Genomic DNA, 17,616 nt, shown 5'->3' with positions numbered 1-17,616 from the left:
ATTTACAACCAATCTAAGTAAAATACAGTTTTGTACATTTCGTTTATTTTCTGCTGTATCTGTTCTTTATTTTACATCCAAGACTATTTAATCATAATTAAATAAACATACACATTATGAAAGATAAACCATGTTGAGCATTAAACTACATAGTTAATATCCTTATTAATAAGTTTATCATTTCTGCCAACAGATTTAGGTAACCGTCATGAAGATAAAGCGAAACTAAATATTGGAACTGTGTTTTGATCAGATTGGTTGAGAACTTTTTGTCTACAAAAAAACTTTATTAACATTTATACAAATAATACAATTAACAATAACAAATAAATATAACAATTAAGATGTAAATAGAAACAAATACATCCAAATTACAACAAATTATGAGCAAGATATTCTTAAGGAATGCTTTTTAAAAACACTATTCCATGTACGATAAACAAACGTTCAAATTCTAATCAAGAATCCATACCAAAATACGCGCCTGACACGTAAATATGATCAAGATAGTTAATATTTAATGAGTATTTTTGGAACTGAGTAAGAATTATAAGAATAAGGAGAAGCAGATATCGTTGACCAGTGGCGGAGCCAAAGGGGGGACAGAGGGGGCTTCCCCTCCCTCCCCCTCGCAGCCCCGAAAGCAAGTTTTTCGGGCAATCTCAGATATCTCGCCCCTTCTCGGACGTAAACCTGGCTCCGCCTCTGTCCTTAACCTCTGTTGCATCGAATTAAAAAAATATATAATAGATGAATAATAATAATCTACATATATACTGATAAATTGATAAAGATAAATGGCTATTATAATAGCAATAAGCAATAAAGTAAAAAATGAATAATATCGGCTAAATAACATAACTGAAATTAATCTACATAATACTGAAGGCTAAATAAATCGAATATAATTAAGCTGAGCAGAAGCAAGCTTAAGATTATGGGATAGATATAGAATACAAAACGTTAAAAGTCTTTATTTTACTATCAGCTCCATCAGTTTAGGTTTTTGTTCAATGCGAGATGCTTCGTTCGCTTGACCGATAATGTCAGACTCGGAAGCGTTTATGCGGACTAAGAGACCATTAATGGAACACGGGTTTAACAATTTGATGATTAAAATTAGGAATTTGAGACTCTGAAACCCTGACAACAAACTCTGAACAATATGGGACACCGAGTTGAAATCACGATAACACATTGGTAACCGAGAAAAACATAAAACATATATGGACGAATTGGAAAAAAAAATGGACATTGATGGCGTCTAAAACCATTTTGAAACAACTACTTAAACATTGAGTCAATTTTTGTGGAGAGAATTTCCGAAATTTTGATAAAGTAAACCAGAAAATGATACCTTCATTGGAAAATTAAGTGAAGCTAAAAGATGATGGACCACCAAATCTAGTAATACATATTGTGTAGTCAAGGATGGAATTTAGTCATATCGTTTGCAGATTACATTATCTGGATAATCGCACGTATGAAGGTGTATATTGTAAACCAAGTCACCGGGACAATCAATGACATACGGGATGAACTTTTTACAGAATATAAACTTGGTGCAAGACTTCGGATGACCAAAAACACCGTCTCTTAACGGGCATGGTAACTTCACTGAAATTCAAATAAAAACATTATGTGAAAGCAATTTTTCTCAAGTAGTCCGATAGTGTTAAAACTTACTGAATATCATTCCGAAACTCTCGACAGTTTCCTTAAAACTGAATATATCGTACAGCACTTGCTGAACTTTCATGGTGGGTGTTTGCATAAACAGTCACGATGAACATTGCTTCCCGAACTTGGAAAAAATAATCGATGTTCAATCAAACAATGGTATTATACTATCATCTACAGATAAACAGAAGGGTTATTAAAATCGTCTCACCTGCTTTGAAACCTGGAGGCATTCTATCGAAAGAGGATTCTCCACGATTATCTGCATTAAAATTATAGGATCAATTACAAATATATTCTAAAGGTAACAAGGCATGAGATTATGGACCAAAAAGGTATTCATGAATTGTAATGTCATCAACATTCATGAATTGTAATGTCATCAACATTTTGGTACCATAATATGACATTTTGGAGATTCCGCGACATGGTATTTACAGATAATAAAAAACTGGAACATTTCGATCATTGAGGCATAGTATTGACTGGGGGATAAAATAAGATCGCGATACTGATTTACTCGCGATACTGATTTACTCGAAGCGCAGGTTAACTTGCCATGTACCATCAAACCAATCAAAATAAGACACAAATTTGAGATCTGCATATAATTTTGGTAAACTTATATATATATCATCATAATAACGGATAACGAAAATGTATTTTATGCCACAATGAAGTTAGCTGACTTACCTTTATCATGATCGTGATGTACTCGTCGTGATTTAGGTTCAATAAATTCAACTGAAAATATATCAATACGGGAGTTAATCAATGAAGAATGGGTATAGAAATCGTCAAGTAACTCGTAGGAGATGCGTATTTATAGGGATTGAAGAAGGTTTTTTTTGTAAAATATATCGGAAGAGTCATCTGTATGAAAAGCAATGTTGTAGAAACTAAAAGCAATAAGTTTCTCAATACACAGACTCTGATGAATATAGTCAATTCACTTCTAGTTGACCTTTCAATAAATTAGATGTGCATATATGTGTGTGATTTTGGTTTGGATCTGCGAAATGGTCAACTAGTCGCTTGGAAACTTCTAGAGCATTTACTGAAAGCAAAATGTGTTAACACGTTACCTTTTTTCTGTTGAGAATGAGCGTGTCGAAACTTAGGTTCAATCTCCTTGTATTCATCTGAAATACAGAAATTGATAAATTAGACTAAATTATAACATGTGTACCTAAAAGAAAATCATTCTTTCATTGTCTAAAGGTGATCATGGAGGTTTGGAAATGTAAGTGAACTCGCAGAGTCGGAGTGAAAGAGCGATATATTCCAGAAATATTTTATTAAAATTTGATCACGACTGATTTTAGCACCGATGTCATTTGGGACAGTTTTTCTTAATAAGATCTGGCTACGTATTCTCGAAGCACTAGGATGTCCTAGAATTAATGTTAAAAGATAACAACCTAGGACATCCTAGCACTAAGATCGTTTCGAGAATACGTAGCCTGGTATTTTGTCACTTTCATTGTTTAAGAATGATTTTCCTTTCGCAAAACTCCTCGTGTACGTGCATAAAATTCATTCCTTCATTCCCGTTTCAATAAGTTTTCATGCCGGAAGTGCAACATCACACCAACTATTTCAAATTATTTAGGGTCAAAAACTGTTTCAGATACACAAGGGGTAGTATTCGAATGTACCATCTCCATCAGCCACGATCGTCTCAATCGATCGACATCTTGATCCGTCGTCAGTCGTCAGTTTGATCCGCCGAAGTTGTGAGATGTCAGTCTACATCAAGCATCTTGATTCATCCATGTCGTAACATATCAGTCGATATCTAGTTTCATAGTCTCTCTCCGAATCAAAGTGCAAGGTTGCCTAGTTTTATTCGCCTGTTTCCTCTATATCCCTTATACCTTGATTTGAGGGAATTTTCTCCAGTTTCTGCAAACTTTTGAAATGATTACTCACTTTGAAAATACTTCATGTAAGTTCTCACTGTTCAAGATTGACAAAGCAATGAAAGCATTGACCTAATGATCAAGCTGTTACGCTGCCCCAAAAGCGATATCTAAGCTTCTTGAAAGTTATGGGAGAGACCAAGGGGCCCAGCGCATAGGCAGGGGGTATATTTACAGAGAATTTATATTAATGGTAAGTGTTATTCCCGCTAACCACTGGTTCATATTGAAAGCCCTTAAATTAATACTGCTGTTCTCAAAATTTACAATTTAGCTGTCTAAAGGGTTTTCAACATAGAAATACACCAATAAAGGTGTCGCTGATTTCATAGATATTTTCAAAGAAAGGTGTTCTTCGTATAAAGACCATTAATGGGAAGCAATCAGATAAAACGCAAACCACACAAACTCAAACTCAACCCACATATTAAAACCACTTCCACCGACATTTTTTTTTCCAAACTCAAAGTCTAAGAAAGGCAAGGCAGCTAACAACAAACACCAAAAATGAAACCATCACATGTAGGCACATTCGGCCGATTCACAACAATCAAAGATGCTTGGTTTGTGGTACTTGTATACTCAGTCCAACATATTTATACACACCCCAGACAAGAACATGAACAGTTTACTGTAACATATTATTCCAAGGGCTCCTTCGTATATTTGCTTTTCGGTGAAAAAGATTATTCAATGCGAATCTCACGACTACTTAAACCATACCCCATAAAACAATAGACTGTTCTTGCTTGTGTTTAGAAAGGCACCAGTATGTGTATAAATATCTTTGACTGAATATACCTCTTGTTCCACGACTCACACAACATGGCAAACCACAACCATGCTAAAACTTGGATCAATACTTACGCCTTTTTTAAACCAAAATCACAAGGACTAACACAATTGTTTGATAAAAAAAAATCTGCTTTGGGATTACATTTAGTAATAGTTTAAAATAAATAGTACTGTAGATAATTAGATAATATACATGTATAACAGACATGGCGGTAAGGAGGTTATTGGAAAGAGGTTGACTGACAACGTGGGATTTTTAAACTACAGAATGTAAAGTCTATGATAACCAGAACTACAAGCTCTGCATGTTAAGTAGATTTGTACGTTCAGAATACCATCAGCTTTCAATTAATTAATCCCACTTTGTCTTTGGCAATTTATAAAGCAAATCCGCCACCTAAATAGTTTGAAATGATATATATGTTTATGTATAAAGGGGAACGAGGAATATCAGTTAAAAGGTTGGAGTAAGGGTGTGTTAAAATCAGAAGGAGACTTGCTATATGGGATTTGTCTTATTTACCACAAAGATGCCTCGAATGAAAATGAAGGCATTCTCTCTTGGTCGTCAGTTTCATCTAAATAAAATGCGAGTTCATTAATAATTGACTTTTTGAGGTTATTGATGTTGGTCCGAATTCTGCTTGTCGTTCATTGATCATTTTATTAACAAATGTATCAATAGTGAATAGTATCAGAGTTTTTTTTCTTATAGCTGTTACCTAGGATTTCAATTTTCGTTTCAGAGTCTCTGACGTTTTCAAAAATGCTGTGAGTTATGTCAGATAAATTTTGACTTGGCTTAATTGTGTAACACGGGCTCGTTGAGTAGGATCGTCTGTATCTGCAAGGCAATCGGAGTTAATTGTCTTACCTCGTTGTTGGATCATGGCGTATCTGATACCATTTGGGGTACAGTCGTTGACCTCGGAGATAAAGTTACAAATATAACGAGTGTTGTCGAAAAATGTTCCAGTTGGACAACTGAAGGAATACATTTTACCGCCAATACAGCGATAAAATTTTGTACAGGATATCGGATCACCATAGTAACCATCAAATACCGGTGGACAAACAAACGATATAGAGGCTGCTTCTGTGATCGAATTAATATCCGGTACTGAAATTGAAATTGGTACATTTGATTCCGTGGTGGCAGTGGCAGAGCCAGGTTTACGTCCGAGAGGGGTTATCTGAGATTGCCCGAATCTCTAACCCAGTTATGAGATTTTTGCCCGAAAAACTTGCTTTCGGCGGCTGCCCCCTCGCCCCCCTTCTTTGGTTCCGCCGCTGCTTGGTGGTACACTAAGAGATATACACCTATATATAAACTATTGTCTTGCGTCTCCTAGTCATTCGCCCTTGTGCAATGATTTAAAGATGTTCTCAAAGATGTCTGAGCAATTACGTAGTCTCAGTCACAGCATACCGAATCACTGTGCCTCGTCTGTTATTCAAGGAATTGTTGGAGCTAGAAATGGAATACTGTACTTACAGTTTTTATTATCATCACCATTATCATCATCATTATCAATCTCGTTCTCATTATCATAATAATAACCATAATCATAGTAGTCTTGATCTCTTTGTTGAATGACAGTAGTGGGACCATTAGTTGCTGTAGCTGGGTTCTCTAATCGGATAGTGTTGGTGGATCGAGTTTCATCTCTACTGGCTGGACGATGAGGACTAGCTGTAGTTAGTATTGGCAGGGCATCTGTAGCTCTGATAGTAGATGGTGCAGCAGTTCTAGTTGTATTACAATCCACAGTGTTGGGCCAGGTACATGTCAGTTTCTCCATACTGAAGACGGTTCCTGGTTTACATTGTTGTTGAAAGACCTTCCATTTGGTACAGAAGTAATATACAGAACAGTCTTCAGCATCTCTGAAATACCCTTCTTCTTCAGGACATTTGAAACTTCTGTAGGAAATCACGGTATCTTCACTTTTCACTGGAAAGACAAAGGTTTCAGATAGGATTCTGGCTAATGAAGATATTTTACAATAAGCTACGACATCATTAAAACTTGGTCGTCTTTCAAATTATGTTGTAATTCAGTCATTCAATTGGTCTTTTTTAAGCTGTACCCTACGTTAATTGTTATTCTTTGATTCGTAAATTTCATCTTATACAAGTATATTTTATCATCAGTATACAATGACATTTTGTGTGTAACCTTCATCTTGCATACCATAATTTGTGTTTCAATATACCCAGTCAACCTAAGAGTTTGTAAACAATAAAACCGTGTTCCGTCTATAATATGATTTATATATTTCGAGTAGCCTACCAATGATTTCCCTGATACAGGATTATTTACATCACTTGACAATGTTTATTTTTTTCTTCCTTATGTGTGGTCATCGTAAACTGACTTCCCTAAACATTTTAATACAAAACATCATCTCAACCTTGCAATCCGGAAATATTTTATTATCGTCGTATTAATCTGACCGGATCAGACATAATTTCTCGTCTAGAAATGTTAATCAAGGATTAAATTGTAATCCGTCTGCAAAAAATAATTAGGTCAAGGCCAAATTTTTGAATTTTTAAAAAATGACGAAATCACATCCTCCTCTCTGGCCCCATGGATTCTGCCGGGTCGATTTCAGACAATAATTTATACATATCAATTTCGTCCCCTAAATCTACAAAATATATAAGATGAATATATACATTAGATGAAAAACAACCTAAGTCATACTCTGAACAATTGAAAATAATCAGTCCTATGTCCTGGCATGTTTCTATGGTAGGGCTTTAGCAAAACGGTGGGTAGGCCTGCATAGCCTCCTGTCATGAAGTCTGACGGAATCAATATTCAATTCTTAATCAAACAATCTAATTATCTAATATTTTCAAGCTAACGTATTCTCGAAAAAAATTGCATGTAAGTCATCTAAATAAGGTAACAATTTCGAAGATATTGGGTGACAATGATTGGGAGGTTGGTAAATAAGAATTCGCTGTAACATATAACAAAAGAAAGGAAGAGTGATTTTTATCTTGGATCACGATTATTGTGAAGACCGTAATTATGATATATATAAGATTTGAAGTAATATGGGATGGGACCTTGATTCCGGTGATGGTTTGTACTTAAAGGAAATTAACTTGGAATGGAAGAGATAATGAAGAATAGATGATGGTGCTGATACTGATGATGTAGAATGAAATTACACGAGATATTCATGCTTTGTTATCATTTGAGTTCATATTAAGCCGAGATTAAGTATGAGAAGCAGACTACAATGACGATAACCATTAGATGAAGCTAATATTAATGAAATGATGGGTAACGTTACATTGAATGATCGTGCTTTGTTAACCTTAATGATCGTGCACAGCTTTTGGGCTAATTTTACGAAAAGGAAGAGCGATGGTGGCCGTAAAGATGATGATGCTGTTAAAATATGGATAGATAAATAAAGTTACATGGGGTTCTATTATGCTTTGTTTACCATGGTCTTCAACAGATTGATAAGTATGAAGGGCAGATTGTAATGACGATGGTGATGCTGATGATAAAAGGAAAATGTGTAAAATTAGATGGGATGATATCATGTTGACATTATGTATGAGGATTTGATTGGAATGGCGATGGCGAAAAGACAGCTAATGATGTGGATAAAAGTACTAACGACCCGAACCGCAAAACGAAACCCAAAATGAATAAGGATAAGGATATAAGGATGAATAAGGATAAATATGTGAAGTTACAGGGGATGCTATCGAGCGTTTTTACCCTTGTTTTCTGGCGCCTGTGGATTAATTTGTCGGATGAACTGTGTTGTTGGCGAAGTTGAAACTGACACTGGAGCACATCCTGCAATCTGGGAAGCCGCAACACACATCATCATTTCCGTATCGAACGCATGTCCACTGCGGCAATACCCTTTATACGGTACATCCGATAGGCAATGGTAAAATATAGCACAGTTGGTGGAATCCCGGAAATGACCATTTGGTAGTGGACAAGCAAAGTTGAAAACCGATCCTATATTTTTGGGAGAAGATGGAGAACTGGATAAATTTGGAACTGTTGACTGGGTAGAAGCTGCTCGTACAGCCACTGATGTTGGAATCACAGTCTCCCGTTTCACAGATATCGGTACAGCAGATGGTGGTACAACAGTGGTCCTCTTTACAGGGTTAACAATTACTGAAGGAATAGCAACTCCATGGCCATACAATGTTTCAACCATGAACACAAAACAAAGTAGTCTTAAAGTATTTTGCGACTGCATCCTTGTGACTCTAAAACGATTTGCCTTAACTGTTCTTAAAAAATTTGAAACTTTACAAAAGTACAAAGTAGATTTATATAAGCTAATTATGACGCGATGACCAGCCATTGGTCACTGTGTCGAAGTAACCTGTCGAGTTCGAGGATAAGTTTTGTTCAAAAATCCAACTAAACATTGACGTACCAAATTATTTCGCGGGCGAATGCACTTTAACCGGAAATGACACTAGACCACCATGACGTATACTATTGTATTTGTACACTTGACTCAAAAAAGTACAAGTTCAAAGAATGTTAAGGCTACTTTAAGGAGATTAGTGATTGTTAATCCTCTGACGATTAGTATAAAGAAAATTCACATTGAATCTTAGCTGTATATTGATTTATATGTCTGTATTATATAGTAGTACCATATTACCAAATTTAAGATCGTATTCCGGGCATTCAAATTGATACATGGATGAATGAAATTTAGTTTTTTTAAGTCTACTTAAGTCTGCAAGGTATAACTACAACCACTAAAGACAAAGTGCAGTGTGCAAAGTTGCAATGTTTACAGTTTAAATCGGCATATTTGCAGGAATATAGTGGCGCTGACGCATTGAAGAAACAAGAGACTACTCACCTGGCTTTTTAGGAATATTTTTCTCTTTTTGTTTACGACCATCCATTGAAACTGGTTTACCATCTTCATTACAATCATAGACTCGAGAAAACCACGTACATTTACCTAATGATGTGACAAAAACCAAATGTTAAACATTTGAAGGAATCCCATGCGCCTATTTCTATGTTTTCGGCTCCAAAAGAATACTTAAAAAAACTGAAATGAAATACATGTAGTACATACCTAAATGAATATCAAACAAGGAACCAGGAGTACACTGATAAACTAAAGCTCTGTTATCAATACAATGGTAGTACACTCTACAATCTGACAGAGACCGGAAGTAACCATCTGGTTTGGGGCAGTGGAAGTTGTAGTCTATTTTGTTCGTTACTGAAAAATAATTATGTTACATATGATATTATGGCAGTTTGCTGTGACCCATTTATACCGACAAAGCCATCCGTAACAGAAACAGATTCTTATAAGAGAGCCCTTAGTCGGTTGTTGCATTCAGTCGAACTGGGCCCACCGACATCAGATGCTCTAATTATACTTTCTAGTAAAGTTTTGACCGTGTCGTCAACCTGAGTGATCTTTAACTACGACCATCTGCTAGTTAATCGGAGCTGCTAGTAGCTGTTCGGCTCAGGTCCACTGCAAAGATTCTGATGGGGTAATTTTAATAACTCATCGATCTGAGCAAACATTATAGGAATTTTAAAGAGGTTTTGTAATTTTTTTTATGTATATCGGAGTCACTGATAACATCAATTTGCACGATTCCAATTTTCAATCAGAGGTTTTGATGACGTCACTAATCGCAAAATGCCTTATGTGATAAAGCATGATAATTATTTTTTGCCATTAGTATTCTTTACAATCCCTTTAAGATGTGATAAAGTTTATTATGGGATAGTTCAAATGCTTACCTTTGGTCGTGGAGTCTGTAGAAGTTGTAAGTTTGGCACAATCTCGTACAAGGTTCTCCCATGTACATTTATGTCGAATTCTATCAAACAGGGTGCCGACCATACATTTTCTTTTATAGGCATGACCCAAGATACATTCATAGTAATTCGAACAATCATCCAGATCTGGGTAGTAACCGTTATCTTTAGGACAACGAAATCCTGTTACACCTGAAAGAGAACCATATGTTATTAGTATCAGAGCTTAACTCGATACTGTTTAATTAAATTCAAATGCTTCTTTTTGTTAGAGTATCGACAACAAATATCAATGATTGAAAAGTGGTGAAAATGAAAAGTTTAGAGTAATGGTTTTTAATTGGACCCAATTCTTAAAATCATACCATATAAGTGCGGACGTATAAAAACAATATAGTAAGTACCAAAGGGTTTGAGTTGAGGGGTTACAGGAGAGGGGATAGAAAATGGACGATGCTGGATGAAGTAATGTTGGGTCTTAGGGAGTTTCACCATACGATATATGCCATGATGAGTTATTTCGAAAATATTAAAATCGTAGCCTGAGATACCGGACAAAAGGGATAAGGGTGGAGATGAACTGGAATGTTTTGGAAAGGAATCCATTGGGGTTCACCACATGATACTTGCCTTCTGCTACCGGCTTACGGAAATCTATATCTGATCCCGGGATGCCAAAGTAAAGACAACCCTGTACGGTCGACTTAGGACCACAATTAAATATAACATGGTCATAGTATTGATCGTTGGGACAATGTCGTTTGTACGGTATACCGTTAAGACAGTGGTAGTAGGCTCGGCAGTTGTACGGATCACGATAGAATCCAAAATATGTGGGACATTTGAAGTCACTGAATAGATCTGAAACCAGAAATCGTTGGTAAAGCAGATAGAGGAATGTTTATTGTGTATATAAATGACCTAAATCAATCTGGGAGAAAACATTCTGTAAGTAACATTTTAAGACACATTAACAGCCTATACAGAGAACAGAACTGAGATTTTAACTGAAATTATTAAGGACATCGAAAATTCTTTCTCAAAGTAAAGATTGGAATAAGTGCATGCCTAAGCAAACATCATACAATAATGCATTAATTATGCAATAATAATATTATACGAACATCGGTAGATAGCAATCTGTTCCAAGAAATATAAAGTTATTGTATCACGCCCTGTCTCTGGATACAATAGAAACTGCTGATGTATTGTGGTAATGTTCAAAGACATGTACAACTCAAATTGTTATCCCAAGAGATTTGTTAGTATTGTCGTAAACGTAAGAACAAATAAAGAGTTAACACTATGCTAAGCTGTTAATGTATTGAACCATTGTAGCTTGGTATGTACAATATTATAACTTCAGACAGGCACAGGGTTGTTTGTGTTCTCTCAAACCGGACAATACTGTGCATTTGTACAAACAATGTATGTATGTACACAATTTTCGACCCGATAACTGCGAGTCTGGATTTCTATCCGCTGATGAAATGGAGTTTTACTTTGCTGGGCTAATGAATTGAAATAGTGCACCTCTTTAAACTAAGAAATGGTCGTTTTCATTAACGATCGACATAATGTTATTCTCTTAAAACTGTTCCGATTCAGAGAAAACTGTTTGATGAAGACACCATTTTTTGGCATTGAATTCATACGAAATGAAGTTTTAAGCCCTTATTGTTATGTCCGTATTTGGACTAATAATCTAGACACTGAGGGCGCTTCTATGAAATATTCACTAGCTTACATTTCAATCTTAAAGTGCACAGTTCGTAGATTTCCTTAACTACCCAGTGCCATCAACTGATTTAAAAATTTCATTGGTAAGTCATTGGCATAATATTACACTACACCCTCTATTCTGCTCCTGACCCACTTTATTCAACCTTACAGTACGCAGTATTTAAAAACACTATCCTTGCGGTATCTTAAAGTGCACATATTTTGTATTTTTGTACATAGTTAATGACCAGTTCACTTCGTGTCAAATGGAAAAGGTGTATCTTTTAAAAAAACATTCTTGTATGTCTGAAGAATAAACAATGAATTTTTTGTTTTGGCTCTTTTTGACTTAACGAAAGATTGTAAAAGTAGCAATCTGGTTATATTATGTGTATAAGACGTGTTATTTCAACCTCTCAACAATTTATCTTAAACCATTTTAAGTTGAGATCAAGCATTTGTCTGTCTTCTGAGAATTCTTGTATTACAATGTTACAATAAGACAATAAGAGATTTATCGTAAGTCTATCTTATTTTTAAGTTTTCTGTTGTTAGCTATCGTCTTAATTTGGAAAAAAATATATTTGTGTTTGACCTTAGATAGATTAGCACGGTGTAATAGTATTTGTCTCAAGTAAGCATCTATATCTACAGATGGGTTGCGCTATCAACTCCCGAATGAATATCAAATATAGCTCAGTCAATAACTTGTTGCGAATAGGTGCTGTAGTGAAGAACCTAAGGATTCAATTGTAAAGCAAATTTTTCGCTTTTTTTTAATTTGTTTACAGTTTCAATTAGTTGGGGTTCTAATCCCACAACAATCCTTGGCCCTTAAAGTTCCATCCTTCTGAGAGCAAGATAAATTTCTGACCACCAATTTCATCGTGTAAGATTCTTATGATCGTAAAACGGCACATCTTCGGATTCTTAGACAAAATAATATAGATCCGCTCACTTCTTTTCCAGAGATGTATCTACCACTGTACTAATGTCAGTTTATAGCCTTCACATTTTTGTTTCTATGGGTAGGTCTGCGTGTTGGTTTTCCTTGTGAACTTTTTTGTAAGTTTGATATTTTGGACGAAATTTCATGGAAGAAAGAAATATACTTACTTCGAGCAGCGAATTTCATTGGTACTGGATGAGAACTGGCATTTGCTTGAGGTGGTTTCTGGGTGACGATGGTGACATTAACCGAGGCTGTATGATCTGTAATATGTACGGTAGCCGTATGGTCATCATTAGTTGTTGCTTCTGTATTGTAGTTCGTTGTCGCCCTTTGACTCGTGATCTTTGGTGTAACACGGCCTGATTCAATCTTTTGGGAAACTCTTTGATCCACCAACTTAGTCGTTACAACGGGATTCTTGGCCTCTGTCTCATCGGGTCTTGCAGTAGTTGATGATTGACCGGAAGCAACGAATGCTGCAGGAGAGTGTGTGGTACTTGGCCGAGATTTTCGTGGTGCATTTGATGAAGTTGCTAGAGTTGTGGTTTGATCAGAACCTACCAAAACTTCAGTAGTTAAAGTAACAGGTTCCCCAGTACCCTGATGTACACCATCGACACCATTGTCAGTTTTCTTGGCCTCAATGTTACTGCTTCTGTAAGCGGACTGACGAAGTCTCTTGCCTGAACTGTCGCAATCAGTAACATCGTCTTTCCATGAACACACGAAAGTTTGTGAAGACCAAAATGTTTCAGGAGCACACTGGAACTCTGTTCCTTCGCCGTTGACACATCTGTAATATTTGTCACAATCGACCGGATGTGGGTAGAATCCGTCAACGGAGGGACAGATGACTTCCTGACCAATGGCAAACTCTATTAATACCACTGAAATAAATATAAATATAATTTTCATAGTTTGTGAAATATAAATATAATGGTTATGGAACTATATTCTCGAAAACTTATTTAAGATAAATATCCAGATTTTAAGAAATGTGGTTTTCCGATTGGATAATAAAACTAAATTTAAAATCAATTTTAGTGATTGACTATAATTATATTACTGGAACGCTTAAATCATCTTAACTTAAGAATAAGGCCCATGGCAATAAGATGGTAACAATTTAAATCACTATATCCCTCAAGTCCTATTATTTTCGAAAACGAGAGGCGAATTTCACTATCATAATAATTGAACATACAGATTAAAAAGACAAATTTAGATATACTAGACTTAAATAGATTTCTAAAAATTTCATTCATGAAGTATAGAATAGAGCAAAAGGAATATATGGACATATGTCGTGTAGTGGTACGTTACTCAGGGATGAGGCAAGGTGCTCTATTGAAACCAGTCTCTTTTGTCCAATCTGTCAAAGATATTGAATGAACTAGGTTTATATTCATAACTGTTCGCAAAAGTCATCTGGACTTTATCTAGCCTACAATTATCACTGGATTACAATTAACTATTCGGAAATAAAAAGTGCTTGAGTAACCTCTCAGAACCCAAATTTGGCACGCAAAAACGATTTCTGAAATAACATTTTTATTGTCTGGACCCCGAGTAATAATCGATTTGTAAACGCTCAATAAGACACAGATAGTTTGGTTAAGGTTTAATCTGTATGATCATTCGACATTGACCGTCTTGATTTTTGACCACAATAAATCCCTTCTAATACCATTTGGCACTTTATTTTACTAAAGTAAACGTAATCTCTGCCAAGTGAACGGACACCATCAGTTTGGGATAATCTTGAGTAAAGGCTGACCACTACTGACCCACATATCAGGCAAACAGGCGACGTCCATCAGAAATGTTTCTGTTATGCCGAACATTAATTTGATGACTAACATTGAGGAAGGAATCAGAAGGTCTAAAAAAAATCCTTTATGATCAAAATTGATTAAGATGTTTATTACCTGCCCTGCCATTGAAATGAAGATTCTTAAGCAATCGTGACAAGGGAAATAAAATGCGTAGCAAATGTTAGATTTCGACATAATGTTCTATTTCTTCAACAGTTTACATTTATTAATATTTTCTAATTTTCCATATTCTAGTTCGTCTTTATTGAAAAGATTGGAGATATTACATGCCAAGTGCCTGGCCTTAGTGTTATGCTGTGAACTAAAAGCCTAAAACAGATTTTTCGTTTCCAAATTCACGATTATTGAAACTCAAACAGCTCGTCCTGTTCCATTCCTTCATGCAAAGTCATATACCGTGAACGATATTTAATTCTATTCGATATCAGGCCCCTGGGCCACATAGTATTTTTCATACTAATTTTAGTTTTTGTTCAAATTCATAAAGCCCCTCGAATCAAGAAAATATGAAATTTGAAGATTAATGTGATAATTTACGAAACATTGTGCCTCGGAACAGATTGATATATTTTTTCTTTTTTTCTTTGAATCAATACTCCTTTAATAGGTGCCTAAATTTGAACAAATTCTCATCTATAAGTATGAAAAAATGTTTGAGGCCCGTGGACTGGTTTCAGATAAGAACTTAATGGTCTGCTAGATATGGCGCAATTTTTAGAGTGATTATGAAGATCAAAACTCGAAGCTGATAATTTCAAGGAAATGCCCTTTTGATGTCCAATTCCAATCCCACATGTTTGATCTTATACTTGAAGAAAGTCGCGTCGACAGCGTCAGATGAGCTTTAGTATGTATTACAAAAAACTGGGCCACCAGCATGTTTTTTCATGTCCATGCTGTTTTTAACACTCACAAGATAACGCCGTATAAAAACAAGAAGAAGGTTGAAATGACTTTAGGCGTGAAATTTCTGAAAGTCAAAAGATCTGAATCTATTGCAAATTCAAATAATTCAGTAATTAATGCTAATTACAAAAAATTCGGTGGTACCAGCAGAGTTATTAAATCTTTGAAGATATTTCAGATGACCTGAATCTACTAAGTAAAAATCATTGCCAAAGTTGTTTCCAACGAAGAGTGAATGCTTACAATAAGTAAGAAGGTATTCAAGAATGATAAAAAAGACTTACCAGAAAGTGCAATATACAATATCCAAGACATGATGATCGAATACAATATAATGTCTTATAAGATTCAATGAAATAAATGTAGCTTCTTCTCTTCACTAGTTGCAGAACCTTCTCGGTTCAAGCCGCACAGCAGAATGTTACAATCACTCGTCAACTGCTGCGTTTTATTGCTGGCAAAGTCAACCCCCTCGTGCCGTTCTACCAACAAATTGATAACCCTGCTTCGGACGCTGACGTCATGTTTTAACAGACGACCGAAGGAAAAGCCAATACATTCTGATCATGTCACGTTAGTATGAGAAAGTTTACTGAAGAGGACAAAACTATTGACAAATTTACAAAATCTGTTTACCGATATCAAAACAAAAATTTGAAATGAAATGTCCAGCCGACCGACTATATTTGAGTACAGAAAAGTAGCAAGTAGACTGCACAATAACTATTAGTCTGAGATGCCGAAGTTTTGAAATTGTTCAATTGCTTGTCTGTAATAGTGTACAATCACAACTAGCTGTTTTGTAATCTGAATTACATTCTATGGAAATTCATTGGGTATTATCCTATTTGAAATTATAATTTATAAAGCATACAAGAAATTCAAAAGAGTCTTAACCGTAATAGAATTGACAAAAAATAGGGACTCCAAATTATAAGGAAGAGATTGTGAGAATCAATAACGTTAAACTTCTTGGCGTACAGAAAATATTCTATTTGGCTATCATTTGTTCAAAGCATCATTAAATAAATTGGCAACTAAAATTTCAAAAAAGAGCACAATTAAAGTCGGTAAACATAAGAAGATCTGTAACATTGAACGGAAGCAACTAAAACTCTAGCGTTTGTATAATTTTCACATTTGTTTCACATTTCTTGAGCGTGTTCCTTAACAAAAACAAAAAGTAGCACAAAATCATCTGAATTTTGCTAAATTTCGCACATAAATAGCAGACAAAGTTAACGTTAGTTTAAACTTTTAAAAGGGTTAGGTCAAGGAATCTTTTTATCTAATATTTCATACTAGTGTTAACTACAAATGATATAGAACAATTACATGTACCTGATTGTGCTAAAATTCGATTATGTTTCAGATTGACGGCATCTTTTATATCCTGGGGATAGATTTTCAAATTCGAGCGCAATATTTCGGTATTATATGTGATAAAGTTAGATAAAAGCATATTATAAGCAAGATGGTTCTTCAGGAGGGTATGAGACAAGGCTACCCTTTGGATCGTTATGTATTTCTACACTGTTCTAATGAATTGTAAGATCGGGCCAGCATCTTTACCACTGACAACAAAACTTAACTTAATGAAAATTAATGAATGACACAAAATATCTTGTCATTAGGTCATGTGAATTGTAGCCATCTTGACCCAGGTACAGCAAGAAACTGTCAAGTATACAAAACAAATTTTAAACAGTGTACACCTTCACGTTCTACCAACATGTTGACAGTGAGAGAAGGTGTATGTATGTAGTCATTCGGCGGAGAAAAATTCTCGTCAATCCACTCATGGCCTCAGATTCTTAACCTTCAAGTGGATTAAAGTTCTTAAAAACTATTGTTGGCCCAATATCTTTACCTGGTCTTTGATGTTGTGTTTTGAGAAATATCGATATTGACGACTGTTTGTGATTAGAATAAGGAGAGAATTGTCAAGTTTAACGCCACATGAACTAACATTATCATTGGAATGTGAACCTTCAC

At 35.3% G+C, this 17,616-nt stretch overlaps 1 protein-coding gene across 1 annotated transcript; it reads right to left on the bottom strand.

Annotated features, from left to right (window-relative positions):
* Window positions 1-1,438: 1,438 nt before the first annotated feature.
* Window positions 1,439-15,936, bottom strand: LOTGIDRAFT_153035 (hypothetical protein; the record flags this gene model as incomplete). Its single annotated transcript, XM_009053517.1, has 13 exons — window positions 1,439-1,617; window positions 1,892-1,942; window positions 2,374-2,424; window positions 2,766-2,822; window positions 5,272-5,517; window positions 5,893-6,351; window positions 7,865-7,921; window positions 8,149-8,679; window positions 9,275-9,379; window positions 9,500-9,649; window positions 10,189-10,398; window positions 13,045-13,767; window positions 15,906-15,936. The coding sequence occupies 13 exons, from the start codon at window positions 15,934-15,936 to the stop codon at window positions 1,439-1,441; spliced, it is 2,850 nt and encodes a 949-aa protein (XP_009051765.1).
* Between the last annotated feature and the right edge of the window lie 1,680 nt (window positions 15,937-17,616).

This window comes from Lottia gigantea (assembly GCF_000327385.1).
Source record: "Lottia gigantea unplaced genomic scaffold LOTGIsca_2, whole genome shotgun sequence".
Taxonomy (NCBI): Eukaryota; Metazoa; Mollusca; class Gastropoda; family Lottiidae; genus Lottia; species Lottia gigantea.
Note: the sequence above shows the minus strand (reverse complement) of the source record. Positions and strands in the feature narration are given on the sequence as shown.